General features: G+C 50.3%; 1 protein-coding gene across 7 annotated transcripts in view; it reads left to right on the top strand.

Moving 5' to 3' along the window:
* Positions 1–1,713: 1,713 nt before the first annotated feature.
* The window catches only part of ITPKB (inositol-trisphosphate 3-kinase B), a 97,391-nt gene continuing 79,818 nt past the window's right edge, over positions 1,714–19,286 (top strand). Inside the window, exons 1-3 of one of the 7 annotated variants that reach the window (XM_073801093.1) lie at positions 1,714–2,023; positions 3,400–5,522; positions 9,439–14,860. In XM_073801093.1, the coding sequence (XP_073657194.1) occupies positions 3,612–5,522; positions 9,439–9,552 (2,025 nt within the window). In that variant the 5' untranslated portion in view covers positions 1,714–2,023; positions 3,400–3,611 and the 3' untranslated portion in view covers positions 9,553–14,860. Of the gene's footprint in view, positions 2,024–2,673; positions 2,802–3,399; positions 5,523–7,548; positions 14,861–19,286 lie in introns of those variants that run through there. The other 6 variants (XM_073801099.1, XM_073801100.1, XR_004525112.2 and 3 more) reach the window with 6 other exon arrangements.

Raw genomic sequence — 19,286 nt, 5'->3', positions numbered from 1 at the left:
TGCTTCAAGATGCAAGCCAACCATGCTGGCTTCCAGATATGGCTTTTGCTCCATCTTTTCCCTAATCCCTGCCGTCCTTGGTAGCACAGTTAGAACTTCAGACTGGTAGAACTATCATTTAGTTCTACCGCCAGCCCAAGGCAGGAATCCCTTCAGCATGCCACACCTGACCAGTTGCTGGCTGCGTTCTGAGCAAGAACTCTTCATTCAGGAAGCCTGAATTTCTCAATTCTTCGGAATGCCAATGATGTCTGAGGTGACAGTGAGAGTTCCCAGAGGCTGGAAAGCTAAGATTCTGTGTTCACTGTATGCACTGCTAGGTCCTCCAGTTGTTTCCACCATGACACCTGGCATGGGTGTTTGCATCTCCTATGATAGAAATAAGCTCCATGGAGTGGGTCTCCTGGGAACTGGCAGCTCCTGTTTCTTGTCACTGGGGAAGCGAATTAGGGGCAAGGGTAGAGCTGGCTTCTCTGCCTTAGCAACTGCCCAGATCCTGAGTCAACACCTGAATAAACTCTGGGCTCTTTTTATTTAGCCCCATTGGGGATGGGAGAGGATCCAGGCTCAGTCTTTTCAACATGGCACGTTAAAAAAACAAGTAGGACTCAAAAGTGTCTCATTCCTGGGAATTCTTAGCTAGAAGATCTCACTTTCAGATTTAACATGAGTCTTTTTTCTGATGCAGCAGCAGGCAGCTTTTCTCACAGAGTATTGTTACATAAACAAGCAAGAGATGGGTTTGCCACAAGCAAAGTCAAAATTTCCATCTAAATTTTAGCTAATAAGACTATTAGGACTGATTCAGGCTTTAGAGTTTTACATTTCCTGAGCCTGGCAGCTGTGTTTTCCCTGTTTCCACTAAATTCTGTAGTGTAGAATTTAGGGAATTATGGAAAACACACTTGCAGCACCAGAGCTTAAATGGGGTAAGATCCCTGCCCAGTAGTAATTGCTGATGTTGGGGGAATAAGTCTCTTGAAAATCATCCAGCTGCAGGAGACTGAGCAAGGGGTCTCAGGCCTTCTCAGTTCCAGGACTATCCTTTTTCTTAAAATACCCTTGAGAACTGAGTGCAAAAATATGCCAATATCACATTTGCTGTGTGCCTTTAGTAACAGAAAACTGTGCAGTGCGAAGGCGTGTTTATACAACTAGCAATTGTACTGCAAAACCATCAACAGCTCACAGCCCAACCAGTCTTCCAAAATACAAGTGTGAAGCATTTAAAATCTGCAACTCTGCAACGAGGTGCCCACAAAGTACCTTCTTCGAATTTGCATATTTGTGTACAAGAACACAAACCGTTTATATAAGGCTTTAGCCCGTTTTAAATGTTAAAAAAGTCCCCATGATTTGCTTTGCTTAAAATGCACGCTCAAACTTTATTAAAAACATTTTTCAAAAAATGTTTCATAAAGCTAGCCGTCAGCGAGGCTCACTGGAGGGTGTGGAAAATGGATCGTATATCTTTAACCCGCAGAAGTTAAAAGGTTTTTTTTTTTTTTTTTTTGGTTGTTAGCTAACAATGGAAACTTTTTTTTTTAAGTGTTTCCCTCCCTCGGTCTTGCCAAGCAATAGAAAAAAAAGAAGAAAAGAAAAACTTGTTCCGCTGAGTTCAACCCCAGACAGGCTCACAACTTCCTTCCTGCTTTCCTCCCCCAAGCCCCCGCCTTTCTCCCTCCTCCCTCCTCCACCCCAAACCCCCCCGCCCCAACTTTTTTTTTTTAATCGCACATTGAACAAACACTGAAGTAGCAGGGAGCAGACACTGACAGGGGTAGTATCTCAACAGCCCACAAGGGCGTGCAGGGCCGGCCGGCGTCGCCACCGCCCGGATCTCCCGCCCCGGCCAAGGAGCTTTCCCTCTTTTTTCCCATTCCCCCCTTTTTTTTTGTCTTCCAAAAGAAGTGAGGAAACCATTTACGAGCTTTTTTACTTTTAAAGCCATCTTTCTCCTTCGAGGTCTGCTTCCCCGGGCCATGTAGTCTGCACAGGACGCGGGAATCTTGAGCAATTGTAGGTAAGTTTGGCGGCTTTTTAATGGTTCTCGCCTCCGAACCCTCTTTCCCCTCTCTCTCTGCTCTGGAGCGAATCTGAGGGTTCCGGGTTCTGAAAAGGCGCAGAGAGGTGGGCCAGGGAGACGGGCAAGGGGGTTTGATTGGGGAGGGTGGCGTGGAGAGGAGGGAGAAGCGAGTTTTCGGCGTTTCCCGTGCTCGCCTTCCGGGCCGCTGACTCCCCGCCGCCTACCTCGGCGCGCTGCAGGCGTCCACGGGCTCCGGCCGCCGGGCAGCCGGCTTGGCGCCGGGCGAGGCTGCCCAGGATGCGGAGAAGCCCTGCACTCGGCCGCGCCGCCTCCGGGCTTAGAGCGGGGCCCCGGGAGGTTTGCAGAGCCCGGGCTTCCGCCTGGCTGCAGCCATGCACACCCTGGAGTCCTTCCGAGTGGGCAAGGGTCCCGGAGCCCGCAGAGGCAGCCGCGTCCTCCGGCACAGGGTGTGCGGAGTGCGGACTCGCTGTCCGCGCGCGTACACACACACACACACACACACACACACACACACACACACACACCCCTACGCGGGGGGCGACAGCGTGCGGGGGGGCGGCGTGTATTGGTTCCGGTACAGGGGACGAGCAGCGCCTCGGCCCCGGGCGCGCGCAGACGCACCCACACTCACAATACACACTTGTTTGGGGACTGGCGACAAAGCCAGTGCTGAAAAATGCCTAGGCTGCGGCCCCGCCGCGCGCCCAGGCCGTCGTAGGCCGAGGGACACAGCACCAAGGCCAGGGTCAGGAAGGTAAAAGGCAGGCACGCAGGGGGTCTTCCTAGATCCGGGCTCAGGCAGCGACCGGGGAAGGCAGGTCCAGCTCAGGTTCCCTCCGAGTCGGTCCCTGATGGCCAGAGAGGGTGGAGCGAGGAGATCCTGAAGCCCAAGGCGGGTGGGGGGAGCTGCCCCGTTATACCCGATGCAACCAGTGTTTGCAAAGCCGAGGGGACCCAGAGACGGTGGAGGGGGTGTCCTCACTCTCGGAGAGCTCGGAATCTGCCGCGCCCCGCACATAGCCCGCTTAGCAATCAAGTGGTTGTACAGTCCCCCGCCCGTCCGCGCGGCTCTGGAGGCAACTCTTAGAATTTGGAATTTGAAGGGACCTTCAAGCGCATCACAGTCTGGGGCGAAGGGTGGGAGCGCACTCGGAAAACACACCCACAACCTAGCTGGCGACCGAGGGCCCCCGGGGTTTGTGTCCTCGCCGTGCCGCACAGCCCCTGTAGATAAGATGTCCAGTGGCACCGATCCCCGACAGATTGGGGGATCCCAATCCCAGTCCTAGTCCCCTAGCCGTCCCCCGCACCCGCCCTCTAGGGTCCTGACTTTTCTCCTTGTGTCTCCACAGCGGCGCTGTTGTTTACGGAACTCGGCGGGGGCTGAGCCCGCGGTCTTGCCCCCCGCCCAACGCCCAGGCCATGCCACCCCATCCGCGCGCGGAGCCGCGGCCGCCGGGCCTCTGGGGCTGAGCCGGGAGCCGAGAGCCTCGGGAGGAGGAGGCGCCGGCGGCGGAGCCGGAACAGGAGCGGCGGCGGCGGGCAGCGCGGCGGACCCAGTACTATGGCTATGTACTGCTATGCACTCAACAGCCTGGTGATCATGAATAGCGCCAACCAGGTGAAGAGCGGCGGCGGCCCTCGGCCCAGCAGCAGCGAGACGCCCCCGCCGCCGAGGAGGGCCGTGTTGAGCCCCGGCAGCGTTTTCAGCCCCGGGAGTGGCTCCTCTTTCCTCTTCCCCGCAGCCGAGTCGTCGCCGGAGGAGCCCGGGAGCCCCCTGGGCTGGCGGAGTGGCCGGCGCAGGCTGAATAGTAGCAGCGGCAGCGGCAGCAGCGTGGGCAGCCCGAGTTGGGCGGGTCGCCTAAGAGGCGACGGGCAGCAGGTGGTGACCACCGGTACCCTCTCCCCTCCGGGGCCGGAGGAGGCCAAAAGGAAGCTTCGAATCCTACAGCGCGAGCTGCAGAACGTGCAGGTGAACCAGAAAGTGGGCATGTTCGAGGCACACATCCAGGCGCAGAGCTCCGCCGCTCAAGCGCCCCGCAGCCCGCGTTTGGTCAGGGCTCGATCGCCCTCCCCGTGCCCCTTCCGCAGCATCAGTCAGCCCCGAGGAAGGGTCCTGGCTCCGAGTGAGGGGCGGAGGACAAAGTCCTGGGGGGAACAATGTCCGGAGACTTCAGAGGCCGACTCCCGGAGAAGAGGAGGGATGCCCAGCCAACGCCTCTCGAAAGACAAAGAGGGAGTAGCACCTTTCCCCGGCCCTGCTGCCCCGGCAGGATCAGGGGCTCAGGGTCCAGGCGCTTCGGTGAAAATGAGAAAGCCGGTCCCGGCCGGACGCCACTGTGGCTCACCCATTGCTATGGAAGTTGACAAGAGGGTTTCTCCTCCTTTGGGAACTCAGAATTACCAAGCTCCCCCGTTGGGGCTGGTCGGAGTGAACATAACGATGGCCGCAGAAGTGGCAGCGAGAGCCACATCCACTGGGCCACACCATCCACAGGACCCAGCCCTCACTGAGCTGTCTGAGAGGGCCCGCGAGCTTGGGGGTGTGTACCCTCGAGAGGCCCTGCCCAAGAGTCAGGGGCAGTCTTTGGGCAGTGAGACAAGTCCGGCCCCAGAAAGGGGCGGGCCCCGCAGTGGAGAGCCCCCTGGGAAGGTGGGGAGAGGAAATCTGCCCGGTGGCATGCCGGGCTCCGGGGCGCCTGAAGCGGACAAAAGGCCAGAGGAGAGGACTGTGAACGCGCAGAGTCCAGCGGACTCCTCTGAGGCCCCGGGCTGGTTCAGGCAGCCCAGAGACTGGGGCTCAGTAGGCTCCGAGGGGACCCAGAGTGGGGCCCTAGTGGCCAGGGAGGCACGGCCGCGCTCCAACAGAGTGGATGAAGGGTCTGCGTCGCTGGGCTTGCTTGGGGGCAGCAGCTCAGCACAGCCAGGCCCGGGGGAGTTGGAGGCGGGGATTCCCTCTGGCGGAATGCTGGAGCCTTTGCCCTGTTGGGAAGCAAAAGATCTGAAAGAACCTCAGTGCCTTCCTGGGGACAGGGTGGGTGTGCAGCCTGGGAGCTCCAGGGTTTGGCTGGGCTCCATGGAAGAAGCGGGTCTGGCCTGGACGTGTGTCACAGGGGTACAATCCGAGGGGACTTGGGGAAGCCAGCCTCAGGGCAGAGATGCTCACCCCAGCCCAGAGCAGCTCTCCCCAGATCAGAAGGACAAGCCTTCCGGGGGAGAGGCCTGCAGCCGAAGCAATATCCCTGCCGTCATCATTACAGACATGGGTGCCCAGGAGGATGGTGCCTTGGAGGAGGTGCAGGGAAGCCCTCTGGGCGGCCTGCCGCTGAGGAAACTGTCCTCTTCCTCTGCGTCTTCCACTGGCTTCTCCTCCTCCTATGAGGACTCGGAGGAGGACATCTCCAGTGACCCTGAGCGCTGCCTGGACCCCAACTCTGCCTTCCTGCATACCCTGGACCAGCAGAAGCCCAGAGTGGTAGGTCTTGCCCTGAGATTTTTCTAGAACTTGTGCTGCTTTCATGCCCACGTGTCCCTTTTTCTTACCTTCTACTGAGTCAGAAAGACTCTGACCAGGGCCCTGGGGCAGTCACAACTTATAATCCTCTCCAGGTGTGTTTGCTGGGGAAGTACCTAGGCACTGGCCATACACTTTGTAGCTTGGACAGTGAACCGGAGTCATTTCTGTTGTTATTTCCATGTACATCTTAAAAGACATTTTTTAAGGTATCTCTGGTAGGTCACCACTCATTTTTGGGGAAGATAATATTCATGAGTGTTACCATAAAGCTTCCTGGTGAATCTCCAAAGATAGTGAACAGAGCTGCTGAGTGTAGCTTTTGTCTGATCAGGTGAAACACTTAATTCTGTGATTCATTTAGGCAGAGGAGAACTGACAAGGATGTCATCGAATTAACTCAGACTCTACTAATAGGCTAGGAAAATGAGTGACGTGATTCTGGAACAGGGCCCTGAAACCTGCAGATGTGGCATTGGCCGGTCTTTTGGGTGAACAATCACCTAGCCTCAGGAAATTGTCAGGACATTGCAATATTTGTGGGGCCAGCAGAAGATACAGTTTGATGTATGAATTAAAATGAAAACTAGGCTTTGAGCTAATCAGATAGTTTCTTTAATAACAGGATATTACATTACATTAGGTTGAATTGCATCTGGGTGATATCCCTAGGGTAGATATGTCCTCATGGATATGCTCATTGGCTGGTACAGGTACATTTCAAGTACGTTTTCAAGTGCATCTGTTGTGATTCAGCACACTGACATCTTGTTCTGGCTATGGCGGTAGACGGGTTTATTTCTGTACACAGTTCATCTCAGTCCTAGGCTGTTTTCACTCTTAGGAGGATCAGAGCATCGTATGAAAGATGTAAGAGTTGAAGCTAGCACTTCTGAAAAGGTCTGGACTTTCTCTTAGCTTTTCCAGAGTCTGGGGAATTTCCTAGTTCGGCGTGTAAGGGGTTCTTGTGCTACCTTGGGCGAAAGTCTGCATTTTATTGTAGTAGGTAGTCTTCCGATTTAATCTTGAATATCAAGTACTATTCGCTGTACCTCAATAACTTAAACCACAGCAACTGAGAACTTTATATTTCTACTCTACATGCTGCTCTAAGTTATTCTGGACTCCAAGGCATGTGTCTGTCATACTCCCACTTCAGAAATCACAGTCTGAATCTTTGTAGACCAGGCATTTCTTTTCATGAGACTCTGCCTTCTGCTGATGATGGGGAGGCAAATATGTACGCAGAATCTGGCCCCAATCAGCCTGGCATTTTGTGGCCAGCACAGGGCATCTGGCACGGGCACACCACCTTTAGAGGAGGGATGGTCCACCTGGAAGGGGACGGATGGTGGTGAAGGGCAGGTGGAAAATGCTTCTCACTGAAGGAATGGCTCAGGTTTCTCGGCCTTCTTGCCCACAATTAAAGGTCTATGAGATGGTCCTCTGTTCCAGTCCTCCCTTTGGCTTTTTATACCCTGGAGCGTAGCCAGCATAGCCAAGTTGTTTTAACTTGTTCTCCAACTTTCCATTTGCCCTTTCTAGTGGTGGATTAGCAGCTCCTACTGGCTGGCTCTCAAAGTATTTTGTGTGTCCCGATGTTTGAAAAGGGCTCTTGTCTGGAAGTGAGTTAAAGGGGAGATAAATAATGATAGATGACAATTTTCTTTTTTTCATTTGCCAGAGGGATGCCAGCTGAGAAACCAGAGGGTTGAGTGGTGTCAAGGTAGCGAACAGGTCCAGAGGTAGCAACGAGGCCTGCCTGTGGTCCAGCCTACCTCCCTTCTTTAAACAAGGTTTCAGACACCCACAGAGAAGGGCCAGGGAAAAAGTCCCTGCCAGCCTCGCTCTCTGGTCATGTGCGGCTGATAGGGAGTGTCTGTGGGGGAAGGGTGGGTAACCAACTGGAAATTATGGGATCCTAGGGACTTTTGAGCTTTTGGTTGATTGCTTGCACGATACGCTCAGTTTTCTTTTTCACATACAGATTGTTGCGGCGGAGCCTTATCTGTGACACCAAAACATCTGCTCCTTGAGTCAAAAATCACTTGAGTACCTGAGACTGATATTTTGTCTACAGAAGGCCAGACAACTTGATTGACGGGGCCTTTTGGCTTGGCTGTTCAGTGTTTTATAGATAAAACCCCAGCCGGCGCTGTTTGAGGCTCTACAGTATCGATACTCGGTCCTCTCCTCGGACTGTGCTGCTTCTGTCTACGCTGCAGCACCGCACTCAGGGGCCCCCGTCCTCACCCGTACGCACCCTCACACATACACTCCCAGCAGCCCGTTCACACACACAGGTTGGAAATTGCATGTTCAGCCTCCGGTCACACAACCAACCCCTGACCTTCAGACCCATACTGAGAACACTTTTTTAGTGTGCTGCTGTGTCTTTGAGCAGAGTTAGACCTTTCATGCCTCGTGTGCGCGGGCGGTTCTTTGCTTCTGCGGAGGCATGACTGTGTGACGAGGTGCGCGGCAGAGGTGACAGCCCCGCAAAGCCTGGAGCCTGGCTGCTGGGTTAGCTCTCCTGCTGTGTGGCCTCCCTGCCAGCTCATCACTGTGAGAAGTCCCAGCGCCAGTGTAGGGGAATTCGAAGATGTCCCTGTAGTTAAAAAACAAAGTGCAAAGCAGGTTGTTTGGAAATGCACTCTGAAACTTATTTAGCCATTTAGATTATGCAAATTCGCAGAAGCCTTTTTACTGAAAGGGAATGTGTTGAGAAGCGCCTCTGCTCATTTGCTTCCATGGGTAGGAGCTGTATGCAAAGTGCTTCAGGCCTTTCCTACAGCTCAGGCTTCAGATGTGCCTGTCTCTGAAATAGTGTTCCAGAGTTTTTGCTCCTCTGTGTCTGTTTGTAAAGGGGCAGGCGCTTGAAATTTGCTCACAAGTAGTTGTATCACGTGCTTTGTGTTCAATGGCTTAAATTCAGGCGTGTTCACATTTACGGTTTTCTGAGATCTGAACAGAAGCGAATTGCACTGAGGAAGAAGGGTGTTCTCTCCTGTTCTTTAAGACAACTAGAAATTAATCAACAGTTCTTGACCTCCCTGTGTTATGCCATTTAAAAGTAACTGGGCCATTGAAACACCAGGTTTAAAGTGCTAAATTAAAATAAGCATGCATCTTCCAAAAATAAGTTTTCTTGATTTAGTCCAAAGTTGTACTATCAATCGTGTACAAAAACCAAAACAAAACGCTGGTCTAGTTACCTGGGGGACATTTAAGGAATTATAATACAAAATCCTTGCCTTCTTGGTGCTCACTATTTTTTCAGGGCCATTGGAATTTTGTTTCCTTTAGTTTTTTGTGTGTTGACTAGTTTTGTTGCCTTTTTTAAAGTAAAAAACGAACTAATATATATGGTAAAAAAATTCGAGCAGTTTAAAATGGTTTTATGTGGTTTTTAAAAGTGTGAAATTTTTATCTGAGGGTAAACCCAATTAAAATTTAAAAGCCTTAGAGGGATACTTACTTAAAAAACAAAAAGAAGAATATGGTGGTAAGTACTTTTAAGTGGGAAATTCTTATCTGGAAGAGAATATGGAAGGTCCAGATTTATCGGGTCACGAGTTCGGGTTGCATATGCTGTTTTCTTAAGATGGGGCACCCTTCCCCCTCAGGTGTGCAGCCAGGATCTTTCTGGAAAGGCTTCAGGACTTTTCAGATCTGGGAGGACCCCTAGTCATTTATGTGAGGTTCTGGGTGTTACCCTGATCTGTTTAAGAAGGAGGAAACCAAGACTCAGAGGGGCAAAGGGACCCAAGGACTGCAGCTCTGGCTCAGATTCCTCCTTTTAAAATATGCATTCTGCGTGAGGGCGAGCTCATGGGGGCCTGCAGAGTTCTAACTCTCTGTGACTATGTAATTCCAGACATTTGATTCAAAACCTGCTGTATGTGAAGTACGTATCATGGTGTCTGGAAATGTGACAAGATTTCTTTGGTGTGGACCTTGGGCAGTCGAGGCCGAAACTGGGCACATTTAATTGTGTGCTTTTCCTTGAGCTCCATTAATTATCTGCCTCTCATCTCTCTTAACTGGAAGAATGGTTCTTTGTAATTTCACATTGAAAAAGTATCATCAAAATAAATGAGTACAATACCCAAGATTCTCGTTAATGGTTAGACTGATTGATATTAGAGGCTGTGCTGGTAGGATGCCAGCACATTAACCTGACAAGTGAAAAATGCATTGTTCTCTGAGGGCTTCGGCCTCCTCAGATAGTTCAGTTTGGAAACTGAGGCTTTGCCTCTGCAGAGCCAAAACGTCACTTCAAAGACCTCGTTTTATCAAAGATAAAAGTAATTCATCCAGCTTGAATCCTTTCAAATAAAGGTGGGGCATAGAGAAAAAGAGAGATTGGTGTTGAGGCATCACAAAAACACAGCTCAAGATTTACCAGGCTTTTCGGTTTAACAAGAAAAAACATATTAAACTGGACGGCTTCTGCTTTTAGAGAAATGTATTTCAGGTGTTACAGAAAGCATTTTCAGAACTTTGCTTTTTAGCGCCAAATTGCTACCGAGCCACTTTTCTGATTTTGGTGGCACATGCCAGTTAAATGTAGTTACAGATTAGATGAGTTCTCTGTAGTTTATTTATATTCCTGGGAGCACTGATAACATTGTTTAGGCTTATTTTATTTTGTCGGGTTTCAATGTAGTTGTCTAAAGGCAGAATTTTAAAATATTTAATGGTAAGCGTTTTATATCTTGATTGAAAAAACTTGTAGACTTCAGGTCATCAGTGACTCAGGATTAACTCACGAACTCTTCTAAATTGTGTTGTGGACACACTGTCAGCATGGAAGGATCTATATATATATATATATAGTTTTAATTTATTTAGGTTGCACCAGGTCTTAGTTGCGGCACTCGGGATCTTCAGTTGTGGCATGACAACTCTTAGTTGCAGCATGCATGCTGGATCTAGTTCCACGACCAGGAATCGAACCTGGGGCCCCTGCATTGGGAGCGTGGAGTCTTATTCACTGGACCACCAGGGAAGTCCTGGTCTATGGGTTTTGATAAGAGACGAGATCTTGGCATTGTAAGCTATACACATTGTTCCCTCCAGTCCGTGACAAATGTGCCTTGCAATGATTTTTTCCTGACTGGGTGGAATTGACGTTGTGAATGATGTATTTTTCATGAATTGGGAGCTCATTGTTTACAAATCGCAACAAACCCAACTGTGAACTCTCTTGTAACGTGAAAAGCCAGTTAGAGTGCCAACCTCCATTGTCTCATTGGAATATTTGGGATTTTGTATGTCCGGTTCTCTTGAGACTGTGTGCCCTCCTGTGGTTGCATACTGTTATCTTAGTTAACTAAGGAGTGTGGTACTACAGGTGGCCCCAACAACATGGAAACACTCAGCATTGTAGCATTCCCTCAGACCGATGGGTCCAGTCTGCTAGACTGTGGAGGCCACCCTGGGGGTCTGGAAGAATCTGGTCCAACCTGGTCCCATGATCCTGTAGTCAGACATGACTTACTGTAGTTCTGCCATCAACTATCTCGTTGTGGTTCCCCCAAGACACCTGGTCGTTCATTTTTCCAGGGATGTATTATTATTTTAAAGACAATTCAGGTCTCCTGGGCTAAAAGACACTATAGATATAAATATGATCTCATTAGGGAATTAGGCCTCTGTTCTTAGAATTTAAAAAATAACAATTTCTTTTCTGTAACCTACATAAGTATCATAATATAAATCTGAGTCTGGGAGAGGTTTTAGAACTCATTTTCTCCAATACCCACATTTTACAGGTGAGGAAAGCGAGGCCAGAGCGTATTCAATACAGTCATGTTTACATTTTTCTTTTCCCTTAAAAAACTTCATTAGTGGATAAAGTCCTTACTCACCTGGGGCGATCCACCTTGGCTTTAAACATAGGACGTGTTTTTAAAATGTTTGTTAAAGGAATGGATGAATGAATGAATGATAGACAGTAGCTCTGCGGCATTATCTACCCATAAAAGAACTGTCGAGTCATCCGGGAGAGGAGGAACAGAAAAAGGGAAAAAAGAACAATTAAGGCAGGCTCATTGCTTATTCCTGTGACCTTCCTGCCATAGGAGTAGGGGTGCCAGACTGGGGTTTAGGAGACCTGGGTGAAATCCCAGTCTGCACGTGGCCTGCAAGCCCTCTGAAAAATGGAGAGAGGAGGCATGACCTCACGGGGTGGGGGATGAGAGTTCAGGGACGCAGTGTTCTAAACGTGCCTCGGATGGCTCCTGGCACATGGCACAGGCTCAATCAATGTTAGTGGAGGTGGAATTAGGAGACCTCTTAAGTACTGGTGAGGCAGTGTCTGTCTGGAAAATTCACGGGGTCCCTGGGAAGAAATGCTTGGTAGCAACGCCAGGATTTTGTTGAGGTGCCACTTTCACCCAGTACCGTCCTGGAAGATGATTCTGCCTCACCCAATAAGGCTGCAATGAAATGGATTTCTCAAAGACCGGTATTCACAGGCTACCCGTGAATTCACACGCTATTGTGGGACCACAACAGCTTCCTGAAGTGTATTTCATGGAACATTGAGAAGAAGGCTGGTCTTACCCTCTGTCTCTGTTTCCTAGTGTAGTTTCCTTTGGTTCAGTTATGGGGCTGGGGCTCAAAGACCAATACAAGCCTCAGGGAACAAGGTCAGTGACGATACCTTCTCACAGTGTGTGTGCAGGGAAGACCGCTCTGCATGGGAAGGCAGGGCCCTCCAGGCTTTCTCTGATGAGGAATGATTTATGATCATCATTTCCCTGGTAAGCCAAGACGCGCAGGCTTTTGACTAACTTGTCTGGTGTGTTTCTCAGCAGTTCCATTAAGAATTCACTCCTAGGGCTTCCCTGGTGGCGCAGTGGTTGAGAGTCCGCCTGCCGATGCAGGGGACATGGGTTCGTTTCCCCGTCTGGGAAGATCCCACATGCCGCGGAGCGGCTGGGCCCGTGAGCCATGGCCGCTGAGCCTGTGTGTCCGGAGCCTGTGCTCCACAGCGTGAGAGGCCACAACAGCGAGAGGCCTGCGTACCGCAAAAAAAAAAAAAAAAAAAAAACGCAAAAAAAACCCCAGAATTCACTCCTAGAGATCTGATCTTTCCCCTCCATTGAGCTTTACTTGGGCATTTTATTTACTTGATATCACTTTATGGAAACCCATTCAACAAAAGGTATCTCTTCAGGCCGCTAGTCAATACTACATGTTTTATTTCCTGAAATGTGTATTTCTATTTTGCTCCAAACCAGCTGATAAGTTTTATAAGTAACCAAAAGTAGGAGCTGCAGACAGTAAAAGTGGTGAAAGTGGCACCTCAACAAAATCCTAGAGTTGCTACCAAGAATTTCTTCCAAGGGACCCAACGAATTTTCCAGACAGTAAGCAAAAGCGGGATGAACCTCTGCAGTTCATATGTATGTATGATTTGATGGGGTGGGGGGAGCGTGGAGGGGGAGTATACTTGTTGTATACTCTAAGTATACTTGTTGTTTTTTATGTTTTTATTTTCCCATCTCAGAATGAGTAGGAAAAAACTTCTCATTCGACCTGGTGGTAACCAGTATTCAACTGAAGAGACTCCACCCTCTTGAAGGTCACTGTTATCCTGTGAATCTAGCATTTTAACTTTGTGGTAAGATTCTGGGTAGAAAGGGAAAATAAAATGATACAGCATCTCAGACAAAGACATTGAGATCATTTCCATTGACCTGGTGACTAAGATTAGGGTTCGCCTAACCCAGAGATGATGTATGTATTGTGAGGCCCGGTAAGACTCTGTCCTTGGAGAGCTTGCCGAAAGGGTGGTCTGGTCCATTCGCTCATGTTTATAAAATTGGTCTTAATGCATCCGGAGAGCAGGAATGAGGTACTTTGGCCTTGGGCTTTGGGGGCTGTGACAGTTGTTTTCTTTCTTTACCCTTCTTAATGGGTCCTCTGCATCCTGCCCCCCCATTCCATTTAATCAGGAGAAATAAACTGATTGTTTATTGTTCTTCCAAGAAGAAGCTGTAATACATTTTATATTAGCAGTGCTTAATATTTTCATTCACTATGGGGAGTCTTCCGTGTGCCCCGGGACGGAGGGATTTGCCATCCACCGGCTCACCTGGCAACTTCTCTTGGTATGCTGAGAGTTGGTGGGACCCCGGCAGTTACCGGGGAGGTCCCTGCACCCCCAGGCGGTTCCCAGCGAGTGTTTTTCCAATTACACTGACATTCTTTCCAGGCTCAGCTCAATTTGTTTTCTTCTTCTCTATGGTAATTGATGACTGAGTCGTAAAATGTATAATTCAGCAGGATCTTGTGTTAAGTGCTTCTTCCACAGTCGTGCAGGAGCTGGTGTTTGGCTAATCCTCTGCTATACATGGGTGTGTAAGATTTTCTTTTTGCAAGTTAGCTATCTGGAGAGTAGGTTTAATACAATACATCTCATAACTATGGGGAAAGGAGACCGGCTGGGGTATGGAGAGGAACTCAGGGAGTATCACTTCTGTAATCCTTATCTAACCTGAATCTATTAGCAGGAAACTGAAAAGGCCTGTGTATGACAATGAGATAAACAGTTTAATCTATTAACAATGTCAAGTGGAAAATCCAGCCGCAGCCAGTAACTTAAGAAATGGCTAGGAGGTTTTGTTGGAACAGCAGATCCTGAGACCCAGGTTGCTGAGCCAAGGGTAGGAAAATTGGTTGCTGTATGTTCAAACTGGGAGGTTGGGAAGACACTGGTTTGAGAAACTACTGAAAAATCCTTACGGATACAAAAATATGCTAACGTAGGGGACATTTTGAATGCGTTATAATTGATATTTTAGTCTGTATGAGGCCATTGAAACCTTTTCCTCCTCTTCACCATTGTCATCATCATTGTCACAGCATTTAAGTACTCATTAGTATTCAGCATCTTGCTAATTCCAAGTAATTTAGGACATGTAAGACCTTCTCTGAGAACTTTCCTGGGCATACTCTAGGAGTGCAGTGTGCTGGAAAGACTAGGACTCTCAGATTCGGTGCTTGGCCTCTTTGGGCTTTGGTGTCCTCATCTGTAAAATGGGTGCATCGATAATCTTCCTACATCATGTGGACTTTGTGAGTCTTAAATGAGATCGTGTTTGTAGAGTCATTTTGAGAGTGTATTCCTTCCCGCTTAAATTTTTTTTTCACGCTTACTATGATGTTGCCTTTTTCCCCCAGATTTTCTCTTGATTTCTACAGTACTCATCTGTTTATTTCTGTCATGCACACTCTAAGTATACTTGTTGTTTTTTAATAAACAGTGACCTATTTTATTTTTGTAATTGACGTGTAATATTGCCTTATAATATTATATTAGTTTCAGGTGTACAACTGTGACGTTGTTTTTAAAGCTTTCCCAGAAGAGGATGGACCAGGGCAATCACTGCACCAGTGCAAGATAGTCCCACATCTGTGTTGCTGAAAGAGAAATGGCTAAGGACTCTGTCAGAAACAACCTCTATGTCCACAGCAGAGCCAGTTCTGACGTGGGCGTGGCAGTGGGCCCGGGGAGCAGGGATGAGTAGACGTTCGGAATTACATCCTATTTCCACACGGCAGCTGCTCAGTAGCGCCGCCTCCTGCCCAAGGGACCATCGAAGCCAGTGCTGACTGTGGACAAAGCCTCATGCCCCTGTGGTTTGCTAACTGGTCCTTGGAGATGCGAATGGGATGGACCTGAGGAAAGGCTGGAGGGAGCGAGGAGGGGCCACAGAGCAGGGGTCTGGTGTTCCTGGAGCAGGTCTGTCAGCTCCTGGATAATTGAGAGCAGACTCCGCTCCATCCAGAGTCCGAGGGAGCATTGATTTTTCCAATACCGAGTTGTGGTTTTCCCTTCCGTGTCCTGGAAAGTGAAAGGGAGGAATTCGGCAGTCTTGGGTTTTTTTAAAGCAGACATTACATTCAGCAGCTGTTTCCTGGGCACTTCCTAAGTATGGCCGGGCCCTGGGCTAGATCCCGAAACCCTTTCACAGGGCTGGACCTCCCTTCTGGTGGCTGCCCACGTTGAGAGGCGGACGTGGCACCCCCGTGGCTGCCAAGCAGCAGGCATTTATCCACCGCCTCTGTCTGCAGATACCTGTGCTTCGGAGAATGGCTTAATTGGTGTTTTCCCTGTCCTTGGGGATGTACCCTCTAAGGCAGAGCGGATGCCAACAGACAGACTTGAGATTTGTGAAACTCAAGAACAAGTTGTCTGGCCATTAAACGAGCACATTCATTAAATATGAGTTGATAAATAATGAACAGTGTTGGCGTGGGAAATGCAGGAGGCTTCAGTGCGTGTCGTGGAACAGGGAGTAGAGGAATTGAATTTGGGCGACAGCCACTGAAGACAGTCAAGGCCTTGAGGGGTTTGCTGCCTCTGTTAGAAGTGGTCAAGCAAAGGGACTATTCTGGATCCAAAGACTCTGCGAGGTTGGAAGGGAAGAGGGCACGCCCCTCCCTCCGCAAGCCTTAACGCCCTGCGTTGAACACCACACAAATTGATGCTCAGCAGATAAAGGATGTAGTGCTTGGACGGCTAAAATGGGGCCTCGGGAGAACCCCCATCCCCACCCCAATCGACCAGAGGGACATGGTCAGGAAAACTTGGGAAGGACTTCTGCTCAGTGAGTGTCTGCTCAGTCTGAAGCTTTGGAAGAGCCCTGGGGGTGGCTGGGCTGGGGGTTGTGTAGACCCTTCCAGGGAGAGAGCCCTGTTGTGGCGTCAGGACAGTCCTGGGTTTGAGTCTAAGCTCTGCCACTTCCTGACTGTGTGACCCTAGAGAAAGGTTTTACCTTTCTGTCCCTCAGTTTCACCATCCGTGCAGTGGGGCTAATACCAGCCGTAAGGTTGTGAGCCTTAAACGAGGTCATGTGTGAAGTGCCTGGCACAGCGACTGGACATACTATAAATGCTCAATAAACAGCAACTACGAGGACTTAGAGGCAGCCGTGCTCTCGTTGCTGAGCGTATTATGCTGAACCTGCAATGTCCACCATTCTCTTTGTTTAGGTGAAAGTGACGAGGGTAACCAAGGGAGTATTGCTTGCTGGTGCCCTTCTTCCCCTAGCAGAAAAAATGGGGCCTGGGGGGCTCTTTGATGCTGAGGTTAGTAGGAGGTCTGTGCTAGAGTGGGGAGGAAGTGAGAGGGTCTGCTGGAGAGGGGGCTCCGGCCAGCCACACCTGAAGCCACGCCCTCACTCCGTCCCAGACCTCGGCAGGGACTTCACTTCTTTGAGCCTTGGTTTCTTCATTTCCCATGTGAGGGTGACAACCCTCTGTCACGCGCTGTTGTGAAGATGAACTGAGACCGTGCGGCCCGAGGACCTGGCACAGAACAGGCAGGGATAGAGGCAGCCCCTCTTCTGCACCTGCACCCCCCAGTTGTGACGCTAACTTGCCTTCACTGAGTGGCCTCAGCCACCTCATCCCAAAGTGCAGTTACTTGTCAAGGATGATGACAAAATAGGCAGCAGGACTTATTTTTCCAAGAAGGTTTCTCAGTTGCAGGAGAGGCCTCACTTTGTCACCAGGGCTCAGAGCTTCAAGTTTAAAAAACAATCCATTTTATTCAGTAGCTTGGCAAGAGGTGTCAGGTTACTCACCGGGGACCAGCCTCTTTTTATGCTGTTTTGGAGGTGGAAACTGGCTGAGGTCACCCAGGCCCGGGAGGCCCAGCCTTTGCAGGTGAGGAAGCCTCCATCTCTTCTCTCCCCTCCCCTCACGCCTCTGCTTTCTCGGTGTGTCTTTTAGAGTCACCATTGCTCTTAAGAGAGAGAATGAAATAGACATACATGTGTATGAGAAACATCACCGCTTTGTGTAGCTGTGGCTCTTCCTGCCAGGGAGGTCTTTGAACTTGTACGTGATTTCACTGGCCTTCATTGCTTTCCTGTGCTGTGTCTGGTGGTGGGCTGGACACATGCTTATGAAGATGTTTCTTATTCTCTTAGGATAAGGAGTTGCTTTCTTCCACTGCAGACCCAGTTGAGGTCTTGAGGCTGGTGGTCTCCGCAGCACGCTTTGCACAGCCCAAAGGAGAGTGAGCAAAGGAGAGCCTGCCCAACGCTTCCTAGCCACACGGCTGCTTTTTGCCTTTGTTCTGGCTGAGCAGACCCGGCCTGCTGGCCTGTTCTCAGGGCTGGGAGGGTGGACGGTGGTACGGAGGTAGAACGCAGTCAGGCGGCCGGGCTCAGCTGGACTGACCTGGGCATACCAGCATGCTTCGGAGTTCCAGGAGGGCCTGTGGGAGTCTGTGCAGACCCTGGCGGGAGCTGGGGCTCTGTGGCCACAAGTCCCCGCCGAGCAGCACAGACTGTTCCGGGGCCAGACATCACCATAGCCTTGGGCGCCCTGCCTGCTAAACACGGGCTTCTACTTTGCTGCACACTCGATGTGTGATGTGGAAATCCCTCTTTCCTTCTTGGCTGTAATATGGGGTGGCAGCCTGTGGTGTGCACCCTTGGGGTTCGCATCCTTCCTGTCTGCCCCTGGTCCACGCTCACCTTCCCACCCCAAGACGGCCACTAGGCATCCGGGCAGAGTTTCCAGGCCCTAAACTGTTGGGTCCTTCACGTGACGTTACTGGGCCATGCACCTTTCTGGAGAGATGGGTCTCAGGGCTGGCCTGTGCTAACATCCCCCCTCCCCCGAGCCCCAGTCTCCTCCTGTCCTTTGCAGGGATGGAGGGGCTGATGTCTGGAAGGAATGAAACCACGAAAGGAACTTGTTAGTATGTGGCAGCCTTGACCTCAGAGGTGGTCTGGAGACTGAGTGCACAGGACAGTAACTCCCTATTGCCCGGACCTGGAAATATACACAGGACGGTAATTAGTTTCCATCCCAGGCTAAAGCCATATGGAGCAGCGTCTGGGATGCTGTTTACATTGCGGTATCAGACTGCACATCAAAAATCAGCCCGCTCCCTCCGGAGAGCCGCCTGCCCCCTCACTGTGGGCCGGCTGCTGGTTCACGCTGAGAAGCCGAACAGTCTTGCAGGTCAGAGGTTCTTCCTGGCATCCTTTCTTTGGCATTCTGCACTGGCCTAGATTTTCTGATCTGTCACCATTGGCCTCAAGTACCACATCCCCAGGGGAAGGCAGGAGTGTCTCACCAGGAGCTGCAGAGGAAGGGAGCTGGCCCTAAGGGTCGAGGCGGGTGAGCCTGGCGGGAAGTGCCCTGAATGTCCCAGGTGGCACACTGCTGGGGATCATTAGCTTGACCTCCGACCGTGGTTTGCAGACCTGTTACGCTGACTTTGGAAATAAGATTTCAGGAATTTCAGAAAATAGTTCAGTATGACTCCATGACCAGGTATTGTAAAAGAGGATGTAAGTCCCGAGTAGAGGTTTTGCAAAGTCAGCTGCACGAAGGATGGGATGGAGGGGATCCAGCTCAGCAACATTTCTTATGAAATTCGCCGGGAGTTATAATGTTAACAAAAATTCAGCGTGCATTAGCTGGCGGTGCAGCTGTTACAAACGCCCAGCAGTCTCAGGCCGCACAACAATAATCAAATAACAGTGGCTAGGATTTCAGAAGTATCTGTTCTGTGCCAGGCACGTTCCATAAGTTACGTCATTCAATTTCTGTAAGGTGTATATTACCTTCCTCCTTTTACAGCGAGCAGACTAGGGATCAGGCAGATGAGGTTGCCAGTCCCAGGGGCACAGCTGGGCATCGGCAGGGCTGCGATCTGAGCTCATGGGTATCTCCCAGCTCCCTGCT

Source organism: Tursiops truncatus, chromosome 1 (assembly GCF_011762595.2).
Source record: "Tursiops truncatus isolate mTurTru1 chromosome 1, mTurTru1.mat.Y, whole genome shotgun sequence".
Taxonomy (NCBI): Eukaryota; Metazoa; Chordata; class Mammalia; order Artiodactyla; family Delphinidae; genus Tursiops; species Tursiops truncatus.
Note: the sequence above shows the minus strand (reverse complement) of the source record. Positions and strands in the feature narration are given on the sequence as shown.